Here is a 17,499-nt window from a genome sequence, read left to right on the forward strand (position 1 = left end):
GGATGCTGTCCTTACAGCAGGAGTGGACACAGAACACTGGCCTAGCTAATGATTTCCCTATTAATTCAGCAGCAGCACTTTCCCTTCTCTAACTAACACTGCAGCTTCAGAATGAATGTAAGATGAATGCTGCCCTTGCTTTTTTATAGGAGGTGGGAGGGTCTGGGAGGGAAGGTATGCTGATTGGCTGTAATGTGCCTGCTGTCTGTGAGGTACAGGGTTAAAGTTTGCTCAATGATCATGTATAGGAGGCGGACCAAACATCGCATATGTTCGCCCGCCGAGGCGAACGCGAACATGCGAAGTTCGCCGGGAACTGTTCGCCGGCGAACAGTTCGGGACTTCTCTACACATGATATGTATTTGAAATCTCCTCACATAATGGAGTTATACAGTATACTGCTAACTTATTTATTTATGACTGCTAGGGGTAAATGCTTTGAGAGAAGTTAGACAAGATTTACACTTTTTTATTTAAAATCAAGGTAATTTAAATTATGTCAATTAGCATGTTCAAATTTTAGTAAAATACCTTATACTGAAGTATCCAGAAGTTAGCTTTCCCAAATAATAAATGTTATACTTTACATCATATTCTAAATATTCTGGGTAAAAATCACACAACTGCACACAAGTTATTAATTTGCAGGAAATTTATTGATTAGAGAAAAATGTTACAGGTAAGAATTTTGTGGTGCATATAAAATAAATGTAAAAAAAATCAGAAAATGCATATTTTATGGTTTGATTTTATATATATATGTATTTTTCATGCATGCTGTTCTATTGTTCTACGTTTGAAGTCCAAAATTCACCTAGAAATAAAATTTAAATTAGTTAAATCAATAAACAACAAAGCATAATGCATTCAGTACTGCAGCATTAAAGTGATTATAAAGGTAAAAGGTTTTTTTTACCTTAATGCATTCTCTGTATTAAGGTAAAAAAACTTTTAATAGTAGCTCCCCCAGCAGCCCCCCTAAATACATACCTGGGTCCATAGGTGTACGCAGCCTATTGCATTAGGATGTGCACCTCAAAGCTCAAACTCACATGTCTTTTTCTGCAGCCTTAGCTGCACTGGACAGTGAATGTCAGGTCCCCAAGCTCTGTGAAGCTACATAGTTAATCCGGTTCAAAAAAGACACAAGTCCATTAAGTTCAACCAAATGAATGGAAATGTGCTGAGCAGCTTCCTGTTCATTCACAAACTGGGGGAAACCCAGGCAGTAGGGGGGATCGGGGTGCACAGAGTGATTAGGGTGCAGTCTAAAAAAACACAAACAGCCCAGCTTGGGATCAAGCCCACATAAGTGCCCCCATAGGAAGCAGCTCCCTAGGGGGACACTTGGGAAGACAAGAGCACCAGCAAGGGACCCTAGAAGAAGAGTATTGGGACTGCTCTGTGCAAAACCACTGCACAGTGCAGGTAAGTATGACATGTTTGTTATTTATAATTTTTTTTTTTTTTTTAAAGTGAAAGGTTTACAATAACTTTAAGAATATTTTATCTCTTGTCTACACATAAAATCTTGACAAGAAGAGTATTCAGATTTAGAGATATGACTCTGAGAAGTTGATCAGTAATTAGGTGAAATTCAACACATTTAAAGTCAGATGTCTTGTTAAAAATATAGTATGTATAAGAGAAAGAACTGCATCTATTAACATATTTGCTCCTCGGGGGCGTGACCAAGAGTGGCATGTGCGCAGATGTGTCTCACAGAGCTCCCGCCAGTATCCTTGTATTGATCCTGTTCCCGGCCCCGCAGCTGGGTCATCCTGCCACCACTGACACCCAACTGCCTTGCGGACACCCGGAGTACTTACCTGTCTGTCTCCCAGGGGATGCAGTGCCACGGACAGCAGGGGGACACCGCAATGCTGGGAATCCAAGATGGCGATGAAGCGAGTCTGCCACAGCGGCCTACCAAGGGTGTAGACAAGCCTGCGAGTTCCAGCAAAGCCAGCAAGCCGCCCAAATCCACACCTAAAGAGGCGCTGCGCAACATGCGCTTTTTTACACAAAAGTCCCCCACTCCAGCGGGAAGGAGGTGAGTGCGGGGGCGGCGTGCGGCTCGCGTCTAGTGAAGCCCCCGGTGCAGGGAGGGAGTGAGCCCATGGACACAACCACAGACCCTGCAGCATCGGGTGCGCAGGATGGGGACCCTGGGGACACTGAGCAGCCCACCCTAGCTGATATATTCCAGGCAATCCAAAAATGCAATGCTTCTGTGGAACACCTACAGGCCCAATTTGGCATCCTGACTGAAGCAGTTTCCCTTATCCACCAGGATCTGCAGAAGGTCAGGGAACGCACTACTGCTGCTGAAGGCAGGATAAGTGACTTGGAAGATTTGTTGCCTCCTTTAACCAGGGACCTCCAGGACACTGCTCGGGTGACCAGGGCCCTGGAAGCAAGGGTGGAGGATATAGAAATAATGTCAGGATTGTCGGTCTTCCAGAAAAGGTGGAGGGCAGAGACCCCACGGGCTTCATTGAACATTGGCTGACTGACATCTTTGGCAAAAATGCTTTCTCCCCATGCAGTTGAGAGGGCTCACAGGGTCCCCCCTCGTCGCCTGCAGTAGGGCCGCCCCCCGCGCACCATGCTTGCACGTCTCCTCAATTACAACGATAAAGAGACTGTGCTGCATCTAGCAAGGGAACGCCGGGATGTCCAGTATAACAGAGTGAGAGTCTCCTTTTATCCAGATTTCTCGGCGGTGGTCCAAAAGAGCAGAGCAAAGTTTTCCACAGTTAAACAACGCCTGAGGCAATTGCAGGCGGTATAAGCCGTGTTATACCCAGCTAAACCGAGGATCACCGTGGGGGGCCAGACTCACTTTTTTTGAACACCCTGCTGAGGCCTCTGCCTGGATTGATCGCGATGACCATCTCCTGCGTTCTCGCCCACCTCCACTCGAGGGTGATGGTTGAAGTTGGTACATCTACAACGGTTGGCTGGCGGGTGGTTGCAGTGGTGCTTTTTTTATTCCTTTTATTTGCACTGCTGTGGAGACCTGATGGGAATCCCTGATTATTCTTGCTGTTTTAGAGCTCAAGGGATCTGACCATTCCGTGGACCTTTGGTTCATCTATCTACTTCCACTTTCCCCACAGACTGCTACTACTGTTCTGCCCCCAATATGCAACTACTGAGTTTGGTAGTCCAGAGAAATTGGGGGCAGCATGCTCTGGAGAGTTCTCCAGCCCTGACTGTTCTTGTGCTGGGCGGACTGGGCCTTGTATGTGATGGCCTGCTTTGCAGCCCGGGGCTCATGTCCCCCGGTACCCATGAACATATTGGTTTTGTGTTTTGTTTACTGGCCCTGTTGGCCATTGCAGTTGTGAGTCCGGCCAAGGCCCGCCTCGGATACCTTCCATGCACTGATGTGCTTAATCCCTCCCATTCTGTGTCCTATAATCTGATTGAGATGGGCTATGCCCTGTCTTCCAAGTATATACAGTACTTCTCACTGCAATGCTTGCATTCCAGCCCCCATGACGTCCTTACCTGTGGTCTCATGGAATGTGAGAGGTTTGCATGACCCACTTAAATGTAACATGGTGTCCTCAGCCCTCCACAGGCATCTGCCGGCCATCTGTTCTCTACAAGAAATTCCTTTGACAGTGGACTCCCAGTCTTGTTTACACTTTGCATGGGTAGGTTGGCAATATCACTCTATGCATACGTCTTATTCTAGGGGGGGTCAGTGTACTGATACACAGATCCCTGGATTTCCAGGAACATCATTCATAGGTTGACGGGGAAGGGAGATATGTTTTCTTATACTGTAGACTGTATACTTTGCATTGTGTATTAGCTTTCATCTATGTGCCACCACTGTTTCATAGCGGTATCCTCTGGGAACTGGTGGCATACTTGATGAAACACCCTGAGGTTCCAGTATTTATTATCGGGGGCTTTAACTGTGTATGTGACGGCACTCTGAACAGGCACTCTGCTGCGATGGGGGGCGGGGGCTTAGGTTGTACACTCCTGGCTACAATGCCAGAGGAAATGGGTTGGGTGGACCCTTGGCTACTTAGACATCCTGCTGAAAAGGCCTCTTCATGCTTTTCCAAAACCCATATGTCACTTTCCCGTATCGACCTGTGTCTCTGCTCCACGGATGCGCCCAGATATATCTCCAGCCAGCATTAGATATAAACCAAGGGGAGTGTCAGATCACTCCCTACTCATTTTACATTTAGAGGTACGGCCTAGTGCCACTTTACGGAAGGCCGCTTGGAAGCTAAATGCCTTCTGGCTAAACCTGTTTTGGTCTCACGATGATGTTAGAACTAAACTCCTGATGTACTGGCAAGCAAATGCAGGGGACGGTGATTATGGTATTAAGTGGGAGGCCTTCAAGGCGTATATGCGGGGTCTGTTCAGTCTATCAAACGGAACACTGCTGCGCAGGGGGTTCAGGCTGAGCAATTGGTTGGTCGCCTGGAGGCTTGGTTTGTTGCTGACCCCTCGGAGACCAATTATGATAGCTGGGTGGTGGCGCAGGCCCTCCTGCGCATCAATACATCTGGGGCTGAGAGGAAGCGGTTTTTCAATCGGTTGGCGTTCTATGAGGAGGGGGAGTGTACGGGACGCCTGTTGGCCAAAATTGCTCATTCTAACCAGTCCTCCCCGGCCATTGGGGCTCTGAGAGGGAGCGGGGGGAGGGTGGTCAGAACCTCTGATGCTGTCATGGATGTTCTGGTGTCGTACTATTCCACATTGTATCAGTCAAGACAGACCCACTCGGAGACGGACCTGTTGGAATATGTGGAGGCTGTTCCGCTGGTGTCCCTTGGAGAGGGAACTTCTAGATGCTCCTTTGACTCTCAAGGAGTTGCAACATGCCACTTCTTTTTTTCCTAACACTAAGGCCCCGGGTGAGGATGGGATCCCGATTGAAGTATATAAGATGTATGCAGAGGAGACACTGCCGCGCCTCCTGGAGGTCTTTAAGGAGGCGAAACAGACCGTGCGGCTGCCCCCCTCAATGCGTGAAGCAAACATTATTCTTCTCTTGAAACCAGGTAAAGATGGGCTGGACCCGGGTTCATACAGACCTATATCCCTTTTGCAGAATGATGTTAAAATCTTAGCGAAAGTGCTGGCGCTGCGACTGAATCAGGTGATTGCCTCCATTGTCCACTCGGACCAGTCTGGGTTTATGCCCCAGAAGTCGGCCTCGATTAATCTTCGTAGACTTCGTAGACTCTACCTGAACCTGCAATCTCCGGTGGATAATGGTGGCAACCGAGCTTTGCTATCCCTGGATGCTCAGAAAGCATTCGATAGCGTGGACTGGGGTTACCTGTGGGCTGTCATGTCTACATTTGGGTTTGGGGAGGAATTTATCTCCTAGGTCCAGCTCTTGTATTACTCACCTGAGGGAAAATGGGCGCTTATCCCCCTCATTTTCATTATATAGGGGTACTAGACAGGGATGCCCTTTGTCCCCGCTACTATTCGCGGTTGCTATAGAGCCTCTTGCTGCCCTTATTAGATCTAACCAGAGGATTGTGGGTTTTAAGTATGGCACAGTGGAGGAAAAGATCATGCTTTAGGCTGACGATACCATGCTTTTACTGGGGGACACGTCCCAGTCCTTGGTGGAGGCGATGTCTGTTATTAAGGATTTTGGCTCTTACTCAGGTCTCCTGATCAACTGGAGGAAATCCTCGTTGATGTTTATTGATGAGACACCTGGTGGCCGGTCCTTGCCAGGTACAGGTATTCCCGTGTCGGGGAGTTCCGGTACCTGGGTATACAGATCACCCCTAAACTGCTTGATTTTGTTGGCCTCAATGTGACCCCTCTGCTAGTTAAGTTCTGGGAAAAGGTTAAGGTTTGGTCCCGGCTCTGCATGTTGTTAGCGGGTCGGGCCAACCTTATCAAAATGATTATTTTGCCACAATTGTTATATGTTCTCCATAATTCTCCAGTGGGCATACCTCTGCGAGTGTTCCATATTGTTAATTCCATTTTTAGGTCCCATCTGTGGTTATCTAAAAATCCTAGGATTAAGCTGGAGCACCGTCAGCGCCCGAAGGACTTTAGGGGTCTTGCACTCCTCAACCCTTGGCTCTACTATCTGGCCTCCCAGTTGCAGCATATTGTCTGGTCCATGGAATGTGGGAGGGGGGAGTGTGCCGCCCTACTTATATCCCATACGGTGGGCCCGGGTGGGGTGGCAGCTCTTCTAGAATCCGAAACATACAGCAAATCTAACAAGCTCTTCCCCACGTACGCTCTCATTCAGAAAACGTGGAATAAAGCCTGTCAGCTTCAGCAGGTGGTGGGATTTACTAGCTTCAGCCCAATCTGGAACAACAATAGGTACTCTGAATTGGCCAAGGTGCCTCATGGGGCTAGATGGGAGTCGTGTGGTGTTACCCTCCTGAAACAGGTTTTTCGTAATGGTGCCCTCTGGTCCTTTGATGATTGGGAATCGTTTCATCTGCTTATATCTATGAAATTTTACTATATACAACTTAGACATGCAGTTAGGGCCTGGGGGGGGGGGGGGGGTGCTATCCATGTGTACAGTCCCCTGCCCCTGTATTTCATTTTATGTCTGAAGTGGACTCTCTTGCGCATGGTTGCCTCCTGGGAATGGGACGTTGGCACTTTTGAGGAAGAGCAGTGGGAGGAAGCTTTACAGGCTGTACAGTTGAGCTCTCTGAACGTGGCACAGAGATTGTCTCAGCTGTATATCCTTCACAGGGCTCACTATACTCCGGCACGACTGCATAGGATGGGCAGACGTGATTCAGCTCTGTGTACCAGATGTATGAGGGACCATGGGGATCTGATACATCTACTGTGGCAGTGCCAGAAGCTTCATACCTACTGGAGGGAGGTGCTCCGCACACTGTTGAGTGTGTTTCGAGCTACGTTGTCGGAGGATCCTAAATTGCACTTGTTGGGTATCTTGAGAGAGGTCCAGGTCCCTGAAGTCACTAAACAGGCCATTTTGCGGGCATTGTTCCAAGCCCGAAAGTTGATCTTGAGACACTGGATCTCCCCAAGTCCTCCAACTGTCAAAGAATGGATTGCTCAGGTGGGGGAGACGATTAGACTGGAGAAGTACATTTACCAACACAGAGGTAGCTCTGGCAAGTTTGATAAGCTGTGGGCTCCCTGGCTGGCTGTGCCTGGTCTGGCACCGGTAGATTTGGTGTTGGACAGGCTACTGGCGGGTGGGATGTAAATGCTGGAGAGATCCTAGTGGAGGTGGGTACTGTCGACTAGTATGACAGACAAGGGTCGGTATGTTTTGACACTGTAGGATACTGTTTGGCGGGGCCAGAGTAGGTGAACCTGTTTGCCCAGGTGCAATCCTCCCACCCAAATCCAACAAAGGCCTAAGCCCTGCGACACTGGCATCACCCAGAGGAATGAAGGATGTTTTGCTTTCTGGTTTCAAATGCCTCTTAGTTTGGAACCTGCCCTGGCTTGATGTCACAACATTATAGTCTGGTTTCTTTGCAAGCACAAATGTATGATGTACTCAACAAAGATAACTATTGTGAAAGTATGAGGCTATTCAAGTGTCCGGAAATAAGAGGGAAGAGCTACCATGTGCTGCATATTAAGTCTGCTTACCAATACTGCTGCCACTACCTTCCTCACCATTTTTGGAAATTTGTATTTTAAGTAGTGTGAACACTGACTTTGCCTCTGTTGTGGTCATGTCAAAAATATATTTTTTTTTTTCAAATTATTTTTATTAAATTTTTCAAAACATTATAAAACAAGTAGCGTGCAAGCTACCACATTCGTACCGACAACAGGGGTACGTACATCAATGCAGACAAGGTAAAGAAGTTATAGAAACACTAACAGACGTAACAACTATTACAGTAATAGAATCAAGTGTAAGTCAGTAGTATTAAAAGGACATACTTAGGCATTGTCGAGGTGAACTAGGCAGAGACCGCTCAAAATAGCAACCATAGTCGGTAGCAACTAGCTAATGCATAAACAACAATTAGGATTCCGCGCCCTTCTGAACACCATATCAATACTGAACATTTGACATAATCGTCATGATAAAACCATGAAGGTCATACCACTGGGCCACTCGGAGAGATCTCCATTATACCAGATAGATCCTAGCTCCCCCCACCTGGGCACCCCTATTGGGAACCAAACTGTGCCCAGGCGCGGAGAGCGTGGCTGGGTAGCCGCTCCCATCCCTACAGAGTATGATAAGGAACATGTCAAGGTAGGTATTCATAACAGCTCTGAGCTTAAAGTCAAATGCTCCATCCAGTCACACCATGGTTTCCACTGGGCTTCTAGAGTGGCCCTAGCTCGGTTCTTGAGGGAAAGTGATCTTTCAAATGTGAAATGGGTATTGATAAGATCAATGACTTCTTTAATATTCGGTGGATTGGCTTGTTTCCAAGCGCGTGTCACAGTGAGCCTGGCTGCTAACAGTATGTGGGTCGCAACATGTCTACAGAGGGTAGGAATCTGCTCAATTTCAAGATTAAGTAAGGCTAGACCGGGTTTGATTGCGGTTGGAAAGTGTAAGACTTCCGCCAATAACTTGAAAACCTGGGCCCAATATTGGGTAAGTTTTGGACAGCGCCACAGGACATGGAAAAGCATACCATCTTGTCCACACATACGCCAGCATTTACCGTCGTTCTGGGGGTCAAACTTGCAAATTCTGGAAGGCGTGAGGTACCATCTGAGGGAAAATTTTATGTGTAACTCCCATAGTTTGACACAACTAGTGGCTGCATAGATGGAACGAATAGCTCTGCTCCATTGTGTGGCAGAAAATTCTTGACCAATATCCCTTTCCCATTGAGTGTGGGGAACAGACTTGGTGAAGAATGTCTTACATTGGAAAAGATTATAAAAGACCGTAATGCCTTTCTGACCAGAGTATCCTGAGTCTACCAAGAACCGCCAAGCCTGGGTAGGAATAGTCGCGGGCCCTAACTGGACAGAATTGAGGAAATGTGACACCCGAAGATATGTGAATACTGCGGATCTAGGAAGGTCGAATTTCGCTTGGAGGGTGCTAAATGGAATCAGGTTGGGGCCGTCGTATAGTTTCCCGAGATGGGTAATGCCTTTAATTTGCCAAACGGAAAGGTCAACGTGAGGTATAAGCGAGTGTAATGCTGACAATGGGATATGGAGTGGGGAATTTGTAGAGGTTGAGGTATCTTGTGCCACAAGGATTCTCCACGCCCTAGCTGAAGCAGTCATGAATGGAGGAAGAAAGGAAGGCAACTTGGAGCCTAGGGTAGTCGCCAACAACCAGTCAGACAATTTCTGCCTGGTGCAATATGTAGCCTCCATTGCGCTCCACAGTGTAGTAGGCGCGTCCCTAAACCAATCACGTAGTGGAGACAAAACTGATGCCAGGTAATAGTCAGAGATGTCCACGTATCCCGCTCCACCCGCCAGACGATGTTTAATCAGTTTAGCGTGAGCACATCTGGATTTTTTGTTTTGCCATATATATTTGGACAGTAGGGACTGAAGAGACCTAAGATAAGTCTTTGGGAGGGGGATCGGAAGGGTACGAAAGAGGTACAGTAATTGGGGAAAATACATCATTTTAAACGCTGCTAAATGCCCCATCCAGGAGAATGCAAAGGAAGCTACATGCTTGAGGTTGTCCTGCAATTTAGTGCGAGCAGAAAGGAAATTGTGGTGAAATAGCTGTTTCGTAGATGCAGTTAATTGCACGCCTAGATAGGATATGCTTTGGTCTGCCCACACATACGGGAATTGGTGTTGCAACAAGTTACGCATGGTGGCATTAATGCCAATACCCAATATGTTGGACTTGGATTCATTTACTTTATAAAAGGAGACCTTTCCAAACCACTGAAGAATCCTTTGAATTTCCGGGAGGGACGTAGTTGGTTCTGATATCATAAGTATCACATCATCCGCGAAGAGACTAATTTTATGGTGTTGATCACCCATAAGTAAACCAGAGATTTTGGGATTGGATCGGATATGTGTGGCTAAAGTTTCCATAATCATGTTAAAAATCAGGGGGGAGAGTGGACATCCCTGCCTAGTGCCATTGGTGATATTAAACGGAGTAGAGATAGCTTCCGTTGTACGGACTACCGCAGAGGGCGTGGAGTATAAGGCCATAATGGCGTCGTGAATAAATCCACGAAATCCGAATTTTTGAAGGACGGCTGATAGAAACCCCCAGTGGACCCTATCGAACGCCTTCTCCGCGTCCAGTGAAAGGAGCAGAGAAGGCGTCCCATTGAGGCCCACATGATGGATAACATTAACCACGCGCCTAGTAGCGTCCGACGCTTGACGACCTTTAGTGAATCCCGATTGATCCTTATGTATAATTTGGGGAAGTAGGTCCACCAATCTGGCGGCTATAGGATGAGGAGGAGGCAGCAGAATTAAATACATTTCGAAGAAGGGGGGTCAAGGTGTCACTAAATTTCTTATAGTATTCCGAAGAATACCCGTCTGGTCCAGGTGATTTCATGTTGCGAAGCTATAGCAGTCTTGATTTCCAAGTCAGAGAAGGGTCTGTTTAAAGAGTTTATATCTTGGGGCAAAAGGGAAGGGAGTTCAATTTGTGCGAGAAAGTCGTCAATGTCCGCAGGGGTCGGTTGGAAGGTCGAGGGATCCGACCTAAGATTATAAAGGGATTCATAGTAAGAACTAAAGGCATTGGCTATAAGTGTAGGTTTGAGCAATTTCTCTTTTGTCTTGGGATGAATCATGCTAGGGATTTTGGTTTTGATCCGCTGACCCTTAATTCGAAGGGCCATAGCTTTGGTGGCTTTGTCACTGGTGGCGTATGTGTTGGCTTTCCATTTCTAGAGGGAGAAACTGTACTTCTCCAGCAAGAAAGACCGAAGTTCCTGTCTAGTCGCAAAGATTTGAGCCTGAAGGACTGGGGAAGGGTCTGTCTTATTTTGTGCATCCAGGGACGCTAGTTTGTTGGTAAGAGTATCTAAATGCTGCGTTCTCCTTTTCCTTTCTCTAGCGCCCAATTGTAAAAACAAACCGCGTAATACAGCTTTATGAGCATTCCACACTACCACCGGGTCGGTATCAGGCAAGGCATTTTCATTAATAAAGCAATCCAGTTGATTCTGAATCTCCGCTACGTAGTCCGGATTGGTTATAAGATAGCTAGGAAGTTTCCACACAAACGTGGACATCTTAGGAGCACCCAAGGCAATAGAGATGCTTAAGGGGGAATGATCCGACCAGGTGGCAGTGTGCAGTTCGATAGATGAGACATGGTCCAAAAGATGCTTGTCAGTAATGCACAGGTCAATACGCGAGTAGGTGCCGTGACGAGGGGAAAGGTAAGAAAAGTCCCTCTCCCCTGCATGACAGCACCTCCACGCGTCATACAAATCAGATTCCCACAAAAACTTGGACAGGGAAGTGTTGTGCTTCTTAGGAGAGGCAGATGAATCCATAGCACTGTCAGGAGCCAGATTGAAGTCACCGCATAGCAGTAAATGTCCCCATTGGAGGGATTTAGCTTTGTCCACAATCGATCGGATAAAGGTCAACTGGTGCACATTAAGCGCATAAAGATTAACCAAAGTGAAATTGCGATTGTCTATAATGCACTGGAGAATGATGTAACGACCTTTCGGGTCTATGATAGAGTCATGAAGTTGGTATGACAGGGACTGGTGGATGGCTATTAGAACCCCTTTGCGCTTTTTCTTGCCTGACGCCAGATATATGTGGGGAAATTGAGTATGGGAACATTTGGGAGTTGCGGATTGGGAGAAATGAGTTTCCTGCACACATATTATGTCACTCTGAAAGGAGAGAGCAGATTTCCACAACGAGGACCGTTTTACAGGGTGGTTAAGGCCCCTGGCATTCAGGGAGAGAACATTGAGAGACATGGCTGGTAGAAGTGTGTAGTTGAAGACAGTGATATGTCAAAGAAGGTGAAGACAGTACCTGAAGTCCCGATGGCAGGCGGCTTATAGTGAGTCTTGCGTCACTGGTGAGGACTCCAGGTACCAGGGGGTGTCCAAAAAGGCAGACGGATTCAGTCGCTGTCACTAGTTCCGAGAGTTACTGCTGCTGATGAATGAAGGCACTAAAGGTGGGGTACACAAAAATAGAAGCAGACAACAAAAAGAACAATGAGTATGCAATACTTCTCTGATGAGCAACCAAATGAGGCTGCTTGAACTATGCTCGGTAAGTGGGTTGAGTGGCCGATGTGCACTGATAATCAGTAGGGGTATCATACGGAGAGGCCTACTGATAAAGAAACAGGGGACATCCACCAGGGTGGATTAACTGGTTACAGGAACAGAATAAAGAAAGAGCTGTAGCCCGGCCGGGCTAGTAGACGAGAAAGCAGGGAAGCACAGCTTGTCATGGTCGGTGATTTTGGCGTCCTTGTCCTTGTTGAGGTCTCGAGCGGGATGAGGAAGAATGTTGAGAGCCATCATGGAAGTTCCTCGGGGGATCCGGGATGATACCCCAAGAGTGAAGGAGCCGCATTCCTCCTTCTATGGTGGATATGGTGTGCGGGATCCCATTGTGAGTAACAAGCAAAGTCGCCGGGTGGCGCCACTTATACAGAATTTTATGATTGAAAAGGGCTTTTGTGAGGGTTTTCAGTTGCCTCCTTTGTTGTAGGGTATGCTGAGACAAGTCAGCGTAGAGCTGCACTGCTGCATAAGGATCAGGTAGTGTTCCTAGCTGCCTGGATACTTTGAGGATTTTTTCTTTGGCGGGATAGAAGTGCATGCGCAAAAGCACATCTCTGGGCACAGAATCTTCCAGGTGGCGGGGCTTAGGGATTCTGTGAATTCTGTCAATAGTCAGTTCGATAGGAGCCAATTCTGGGACCAAAGTAGAGAAAAGAGTGGATGCATGCTGGAGAAGATCGTTCGGCTGCACTGATTCAGGAATGCCGCGCAGCTTGATGTTATTGCGGCGCGAACGATCCTCCAAATCCGCTATTTTGGATTTAATCCACTCTGTGTCCTCCCTTTGCTCCTGATAAGCGTCCACAAGGTCATTTACCGTTTCAGCACATTCCTGCATACCATGCTCCATATGTGACACCCTGCTGCCCATATGTCTCATTTCATAAGTAAATCTGTCCATTATGGTGGTGAGATTAGCCATAAGGGAGGATTGGAAAGTCATTAACATGTTTTTCATTGTGGTGTCCAGGACAGGCTGGCCAGTAGTGGGAAACGCAGCAATAGAGGATTGAAGTGCTGTCATAGAGTGCATAGAGGCAAAAGATGTACTCACATCAATCCCGGGAGGATTAGCAGGGTCCATGCGCATCCTCGACTTCGCTGGGCTACCCGATATCGGTGTTGCAGGAGAGGAGTCCGGCATAGGAGGCAGTGAGGGGGAGTCCTCAGGAGATGACGATGGGACCGCATCAGGGAGATCCGTGTAGGCCGCAGGACTCCCGCCGTCATGTCGCGCTGCGGCGCCATCTTGGATCCTCTCAGGGAAAGGCGGCTGTGGAAAGAAGAAGGCCGTGAGCTTTTTCGGGCCCCGCTCATCCTTCCTCTTACGGCTGGTCATCTTCCCGATGTGTTCAGCTAGGTGATCCGGTAAGTGTCGAGTGTCAGAGGTCGCTGTGCCTCGGAAATGCTGGGGTAAGAGTCGGCCGGGTACAGAGAGCTCTCAGCTCAAGCGTCCATGCAGCACGCGCGCAAGCCACGCCCCCCCCCCCAAAATATATTTTTGAGCAGCATGATAACTAGCACTAATCTCACAAACCCTAGCAGAACAATAAGTGTGAATTCTACTACAAAGTGTTTTAAATAAATTGTCAGAACCTGGAAATAAAAGTCATATCGTTTGTACAAATAGAGAACTCATTTTGTCAATCACTGCTGCTTCAAATACACTCAGTACTTTTCCAAAGTGTCAGCAATGGGCTCTAATACAGCAAGCAATGATAGAGGAACAACTATTTTTGCATGAATAGTTGCTACTTTTAATGCAATGAGTTCAAAATTATTTTGTCAGCTTTGAGCCATAAAACAGTCACCTGAAGACATCCCTTGGTGGTATACTATGCATGAGAGTACTGGGTGGAGAGAGCAAATACTAGTGTCACTTTAAATAAAAAGTTGTTTGCACAAATTTGATGTGTTGCTAACTGCATACAAATACCATTAACATTTCACATTTATTGATGGAATCTGAGGGTAAGCATTCATTGAAATAAAGTTTCAAACCTTGTCATGTTCTGATATTGGAATTTATGCCTGCAATACTTACCTCTGCTCCAATGTTGTCCAGGAACTCCCTCACCGGCGCTGACATCTTCACCTGGTCTTCTACAAGGTTTGTCATCTATAAATACTTTGATTGGCTGGGCCAGGATGATGTAACTCCCACACATATGCACAGGAATGGATTTATTTCAGCACTGAGGAATGCTGAGGAAGTACACTGAGCTGTGCATTCAAAGGAAGTTTGTGAACAGGCAGGTAAGTTTTATAGAAGAAGAGACATAGTGGGGGAGATTTACTAAAACTGCTGTACACAGAATCTGGTGCAGCTATGCATAGAAACCAATCGGCTTCTAGGTTTTATTGTCAAAGCTTAAGGAGTAACTCCACTTTTTTTTTTTAGGAAAAAACATTCCCCTCTGGGTAGTCTATGTACATTGCAGGGATTTTAACAAACTTTGTTGTAGATTCCTACCTTTTGTTGTTCTGGGGAAAAAAGCTGTTTGTCTTTGTCCATGTGCTGGGTGAATCTGTATAGGAGTTGTTTTTTTATAACTATCAATCAGCTGCTGCTCCTGCATGGCTTTAATGAGGAAGGATGCAGGGCCTGTATTCCTTTAGATGTGATTTCCCTTTGAGAGTATCACACCAAAAATTACATTTTTGTTGCAACTGAAGGTCAAAATCTGACATGTGTCTTATTGCAGACTTCTGGGAAAATCAGTAAGGTAATCGCACAAGCAGAAAATGATATTTCTGGGGGCGTTCTGTACACCGTCTGTGTACAGAACACCTCCAGGTTGCCATATTGCATTGCATTTTACAGAACATTAGAACAGAACATTAGAACATTAGAACAGCACAGTGCTTTAAATAGAAAATGTATATGCTGTATACATATATTTTTTTATGGCTATTTTTTTTTCCATGAAAGTGAAGTTACCCTTTAATTGAACAAGCTGACGTTAGAAGCTGATTGGTTCCTATGCACAGCTGCACCAGATTTTATGTTCCCCCGGTTTTATTAAATCGCCCTCAGTATGTCTTTGCAATAATAAGCGTGACTGCTGGAAAATTTTTGTTCAGGGGTAAAGTTCGGCTGAAAAAAAAAGATAGAGGGGTTGATTTACTAAAACTGGAGAGTGCCAAATCTGATGCAGCTGTACATGGTAGCCAATCAGCTTCTAACTTCAGCTTGTTTGGTTAGGTCCTGTACACACGATCTGAAAATCGGATAAAAAATACTGCTTTTGAAACGATCGTACGATAATCGGATCGCTAGTACAGAGCTTTTGAGAGTTGATCACGACAGTTCATCTGATATAATCCGATCGGACAAGCACCAAAATCTCTCATGTATCATATCAGATCATATAATTTTTATTCAATCAGTACAGTTGTCTTTTGAAAATACAATACAAATACACAACAACACATGACATCACTTCCGATTTTTTTATTCTGTCGTACGAGAATTTTCATAACTTTAGTAAACTCTCCATGTTCGATATGCGACTAGCATGCAAAAAAAAAAAAAATGGACGAGCTGTCGTCCAATTTACATACGGGACTTTAAGCTTTGACAAAAAACCTGGAAGCTGATTGGTTTCTATGCAGAGCTGCACCAGATTTTGAGCTCTCCAGTTTTAGCAAATCAACCCCACTGACCTCCCTGATGCACTTATACTCACCTTGCCATCATTCCACCTATCCTCACCCACTAGAGGTGCTACCGCAGCCAGTGACAATACCCCGTGCTTCAGGTATGAGTGATGTGACATTCTACCAGGTGACAGTGCTTGGGTCTAGCAATAAATCATTATAAAGGGAATGATGTCCCTGCTACTCCTAGTGTCACTGCTCCCCCTAGTGTCTGACATGGAGGATTCTGGAGCCGGCTGTGATGGAGGAAGAAGTGGAGAGGGAGGCAAGGTGAGTATTCGTGTGTCGGGGAAGTCCCTTTGCTCAGACACTGTCACCTTGCCCTGAATGGATTTGGGGACAGTTACTCTTTAGATAATATTTTTATTTTTTGTACAGTTTGAGGAGAACAATTAGACAGTGCTGTTCTAATATAAAATATCTAATGTAAAATATAATTTTGTCTGTAAGGATAAAAGTATAGAAGCTGTCATTGCTGATATGGGTTTAAAGGGACAGGCTCTAAAGTAGTCCCATATTTGAACAAGCTTGCAAACGGTGTATTTCTAAAAGAGCAAACTCAATTCCTGCTTGTGTGCCTAAGGACAGCAATTCACTGGGTAGTGAATCCAGAATCAAGATAACTCCCCTGGAACCTGAAACTTCATTACCAAGTCAGCAGTGGCAATCCACATATTTCTGACCTAACAGATTCCCTTAAGATGAAATGTCTGATTTTATTATAAGTCCATTTCTTTTATTTTCTTGAAGTAAAATCCTGGTAGATGTATTAAAGAAAATATATAAAATAATAAACTTACCACATGGATATTAATGCAGTCAGTTGTTTCCAGGCTAAAATCCCCATATTGGGTTAAGCTTGGGAAGAAAACAAAAATATATATATATATATACGAAAAAAAGGACCGAGCACTAAGATGAACTTAAAACTCAATCACCCAGCGCTATCAGCTCATGCAACAGTTTGCACCTATGCACAAATATATATCTAAAAAAAGCAGCCGCCTAAATTACAATCAATCTATACAAGGTGCGTATCAACGAGTCAATAAGCACAAGCAGCGCTGTTAGTTAAAACACTAAAATAGCATATAGCTCTCAGGTGCATCGATCAATACACAAACAGTGATGTTTAAGAGAATCAGAGTCCAAAGTCAATGAGTCCGTCACCAACAAGGCTTCATATGGGGTCGTGGGAAGACATAAATTCCAATGTGAAACACAGCTGCTAGATGTGTACCTCCACCTCACCACGTGCACACACCCCAAAAATATACTCTTACCAGATGTCTCTGTTAGTAACGCCTGTAGTGAATGTCTCTCTCATCCAGACTCTCCTAAAGCTCCAAACTCTGTGGAATCTGCTCACGGCTGTATGTCCACTGCACCCACAGATGGAATCACAGTATGCAATCAAGGACCAGCCATCAGAAAGTCTGAGCAGTTTGTCAAATTCAGAAGATCTTTTGGGTTACACAGCTCTTCAAAAGAGCAAAGTGTGGAGTCACAATCTCCAATGTGCACTCCACCACTCCTTTGCTCTGTCCAGAGCAAAGGAGTAAAGAGGACAGTTTTGACTGTCCCTTGCCACATGTGTGAGAAAACTCTAAA

General features: G+C 45.8%; 1 protein-coding gene and 1 long non-coding RNA gene across 2 annotated transcripts; both read right to left on the minus strand.

Moving 5' to 3' along the window:
* Nucleotides 1–761: 761 nt before the first annotated feature.
* LOC309562328 lies at nt 762–16,727 on the minus strand. Its single transcript, XR_014225626.1, has 2 exons — nt 16,689–16,727; nt 762–815 (listed from the first exon to the last, which is right to left on the minus strand). It is a non-coding gene; the product is annotated as an uncharacterized lncRNA (long non-coding RNA).
* LOC309561657 (uncharacterized protein) lies at nt 12,389–13,567 on the minus strand (the record flags this gene model as incomplete). The annotated part of the gene is made up of 1 exon (XM_082265651.1): nt 12,389–13,567. The coding sequence occupies one exon, from the start codon at nt 13,565–13,567 to the stop codon at nt 12,389–12,391; it is 1,179 nt and encodes a 392-aa protein (XP_082121777.1).
* Nucleotides 16,728–17,499: the final 772 nt, after the last annotated feature.

Source organism: Pelophylax lessonae (assembly GCF_965119305.1).
Source record: "Pelophylax lessonae genome assembly, chromosome: 8".
NCBI classification, from domain to species: Eukaryota; Metazoa; Chordata; class Amphibia; order Anura; family Ranidae; genus Pelophylax; species Pelophylax lessonae.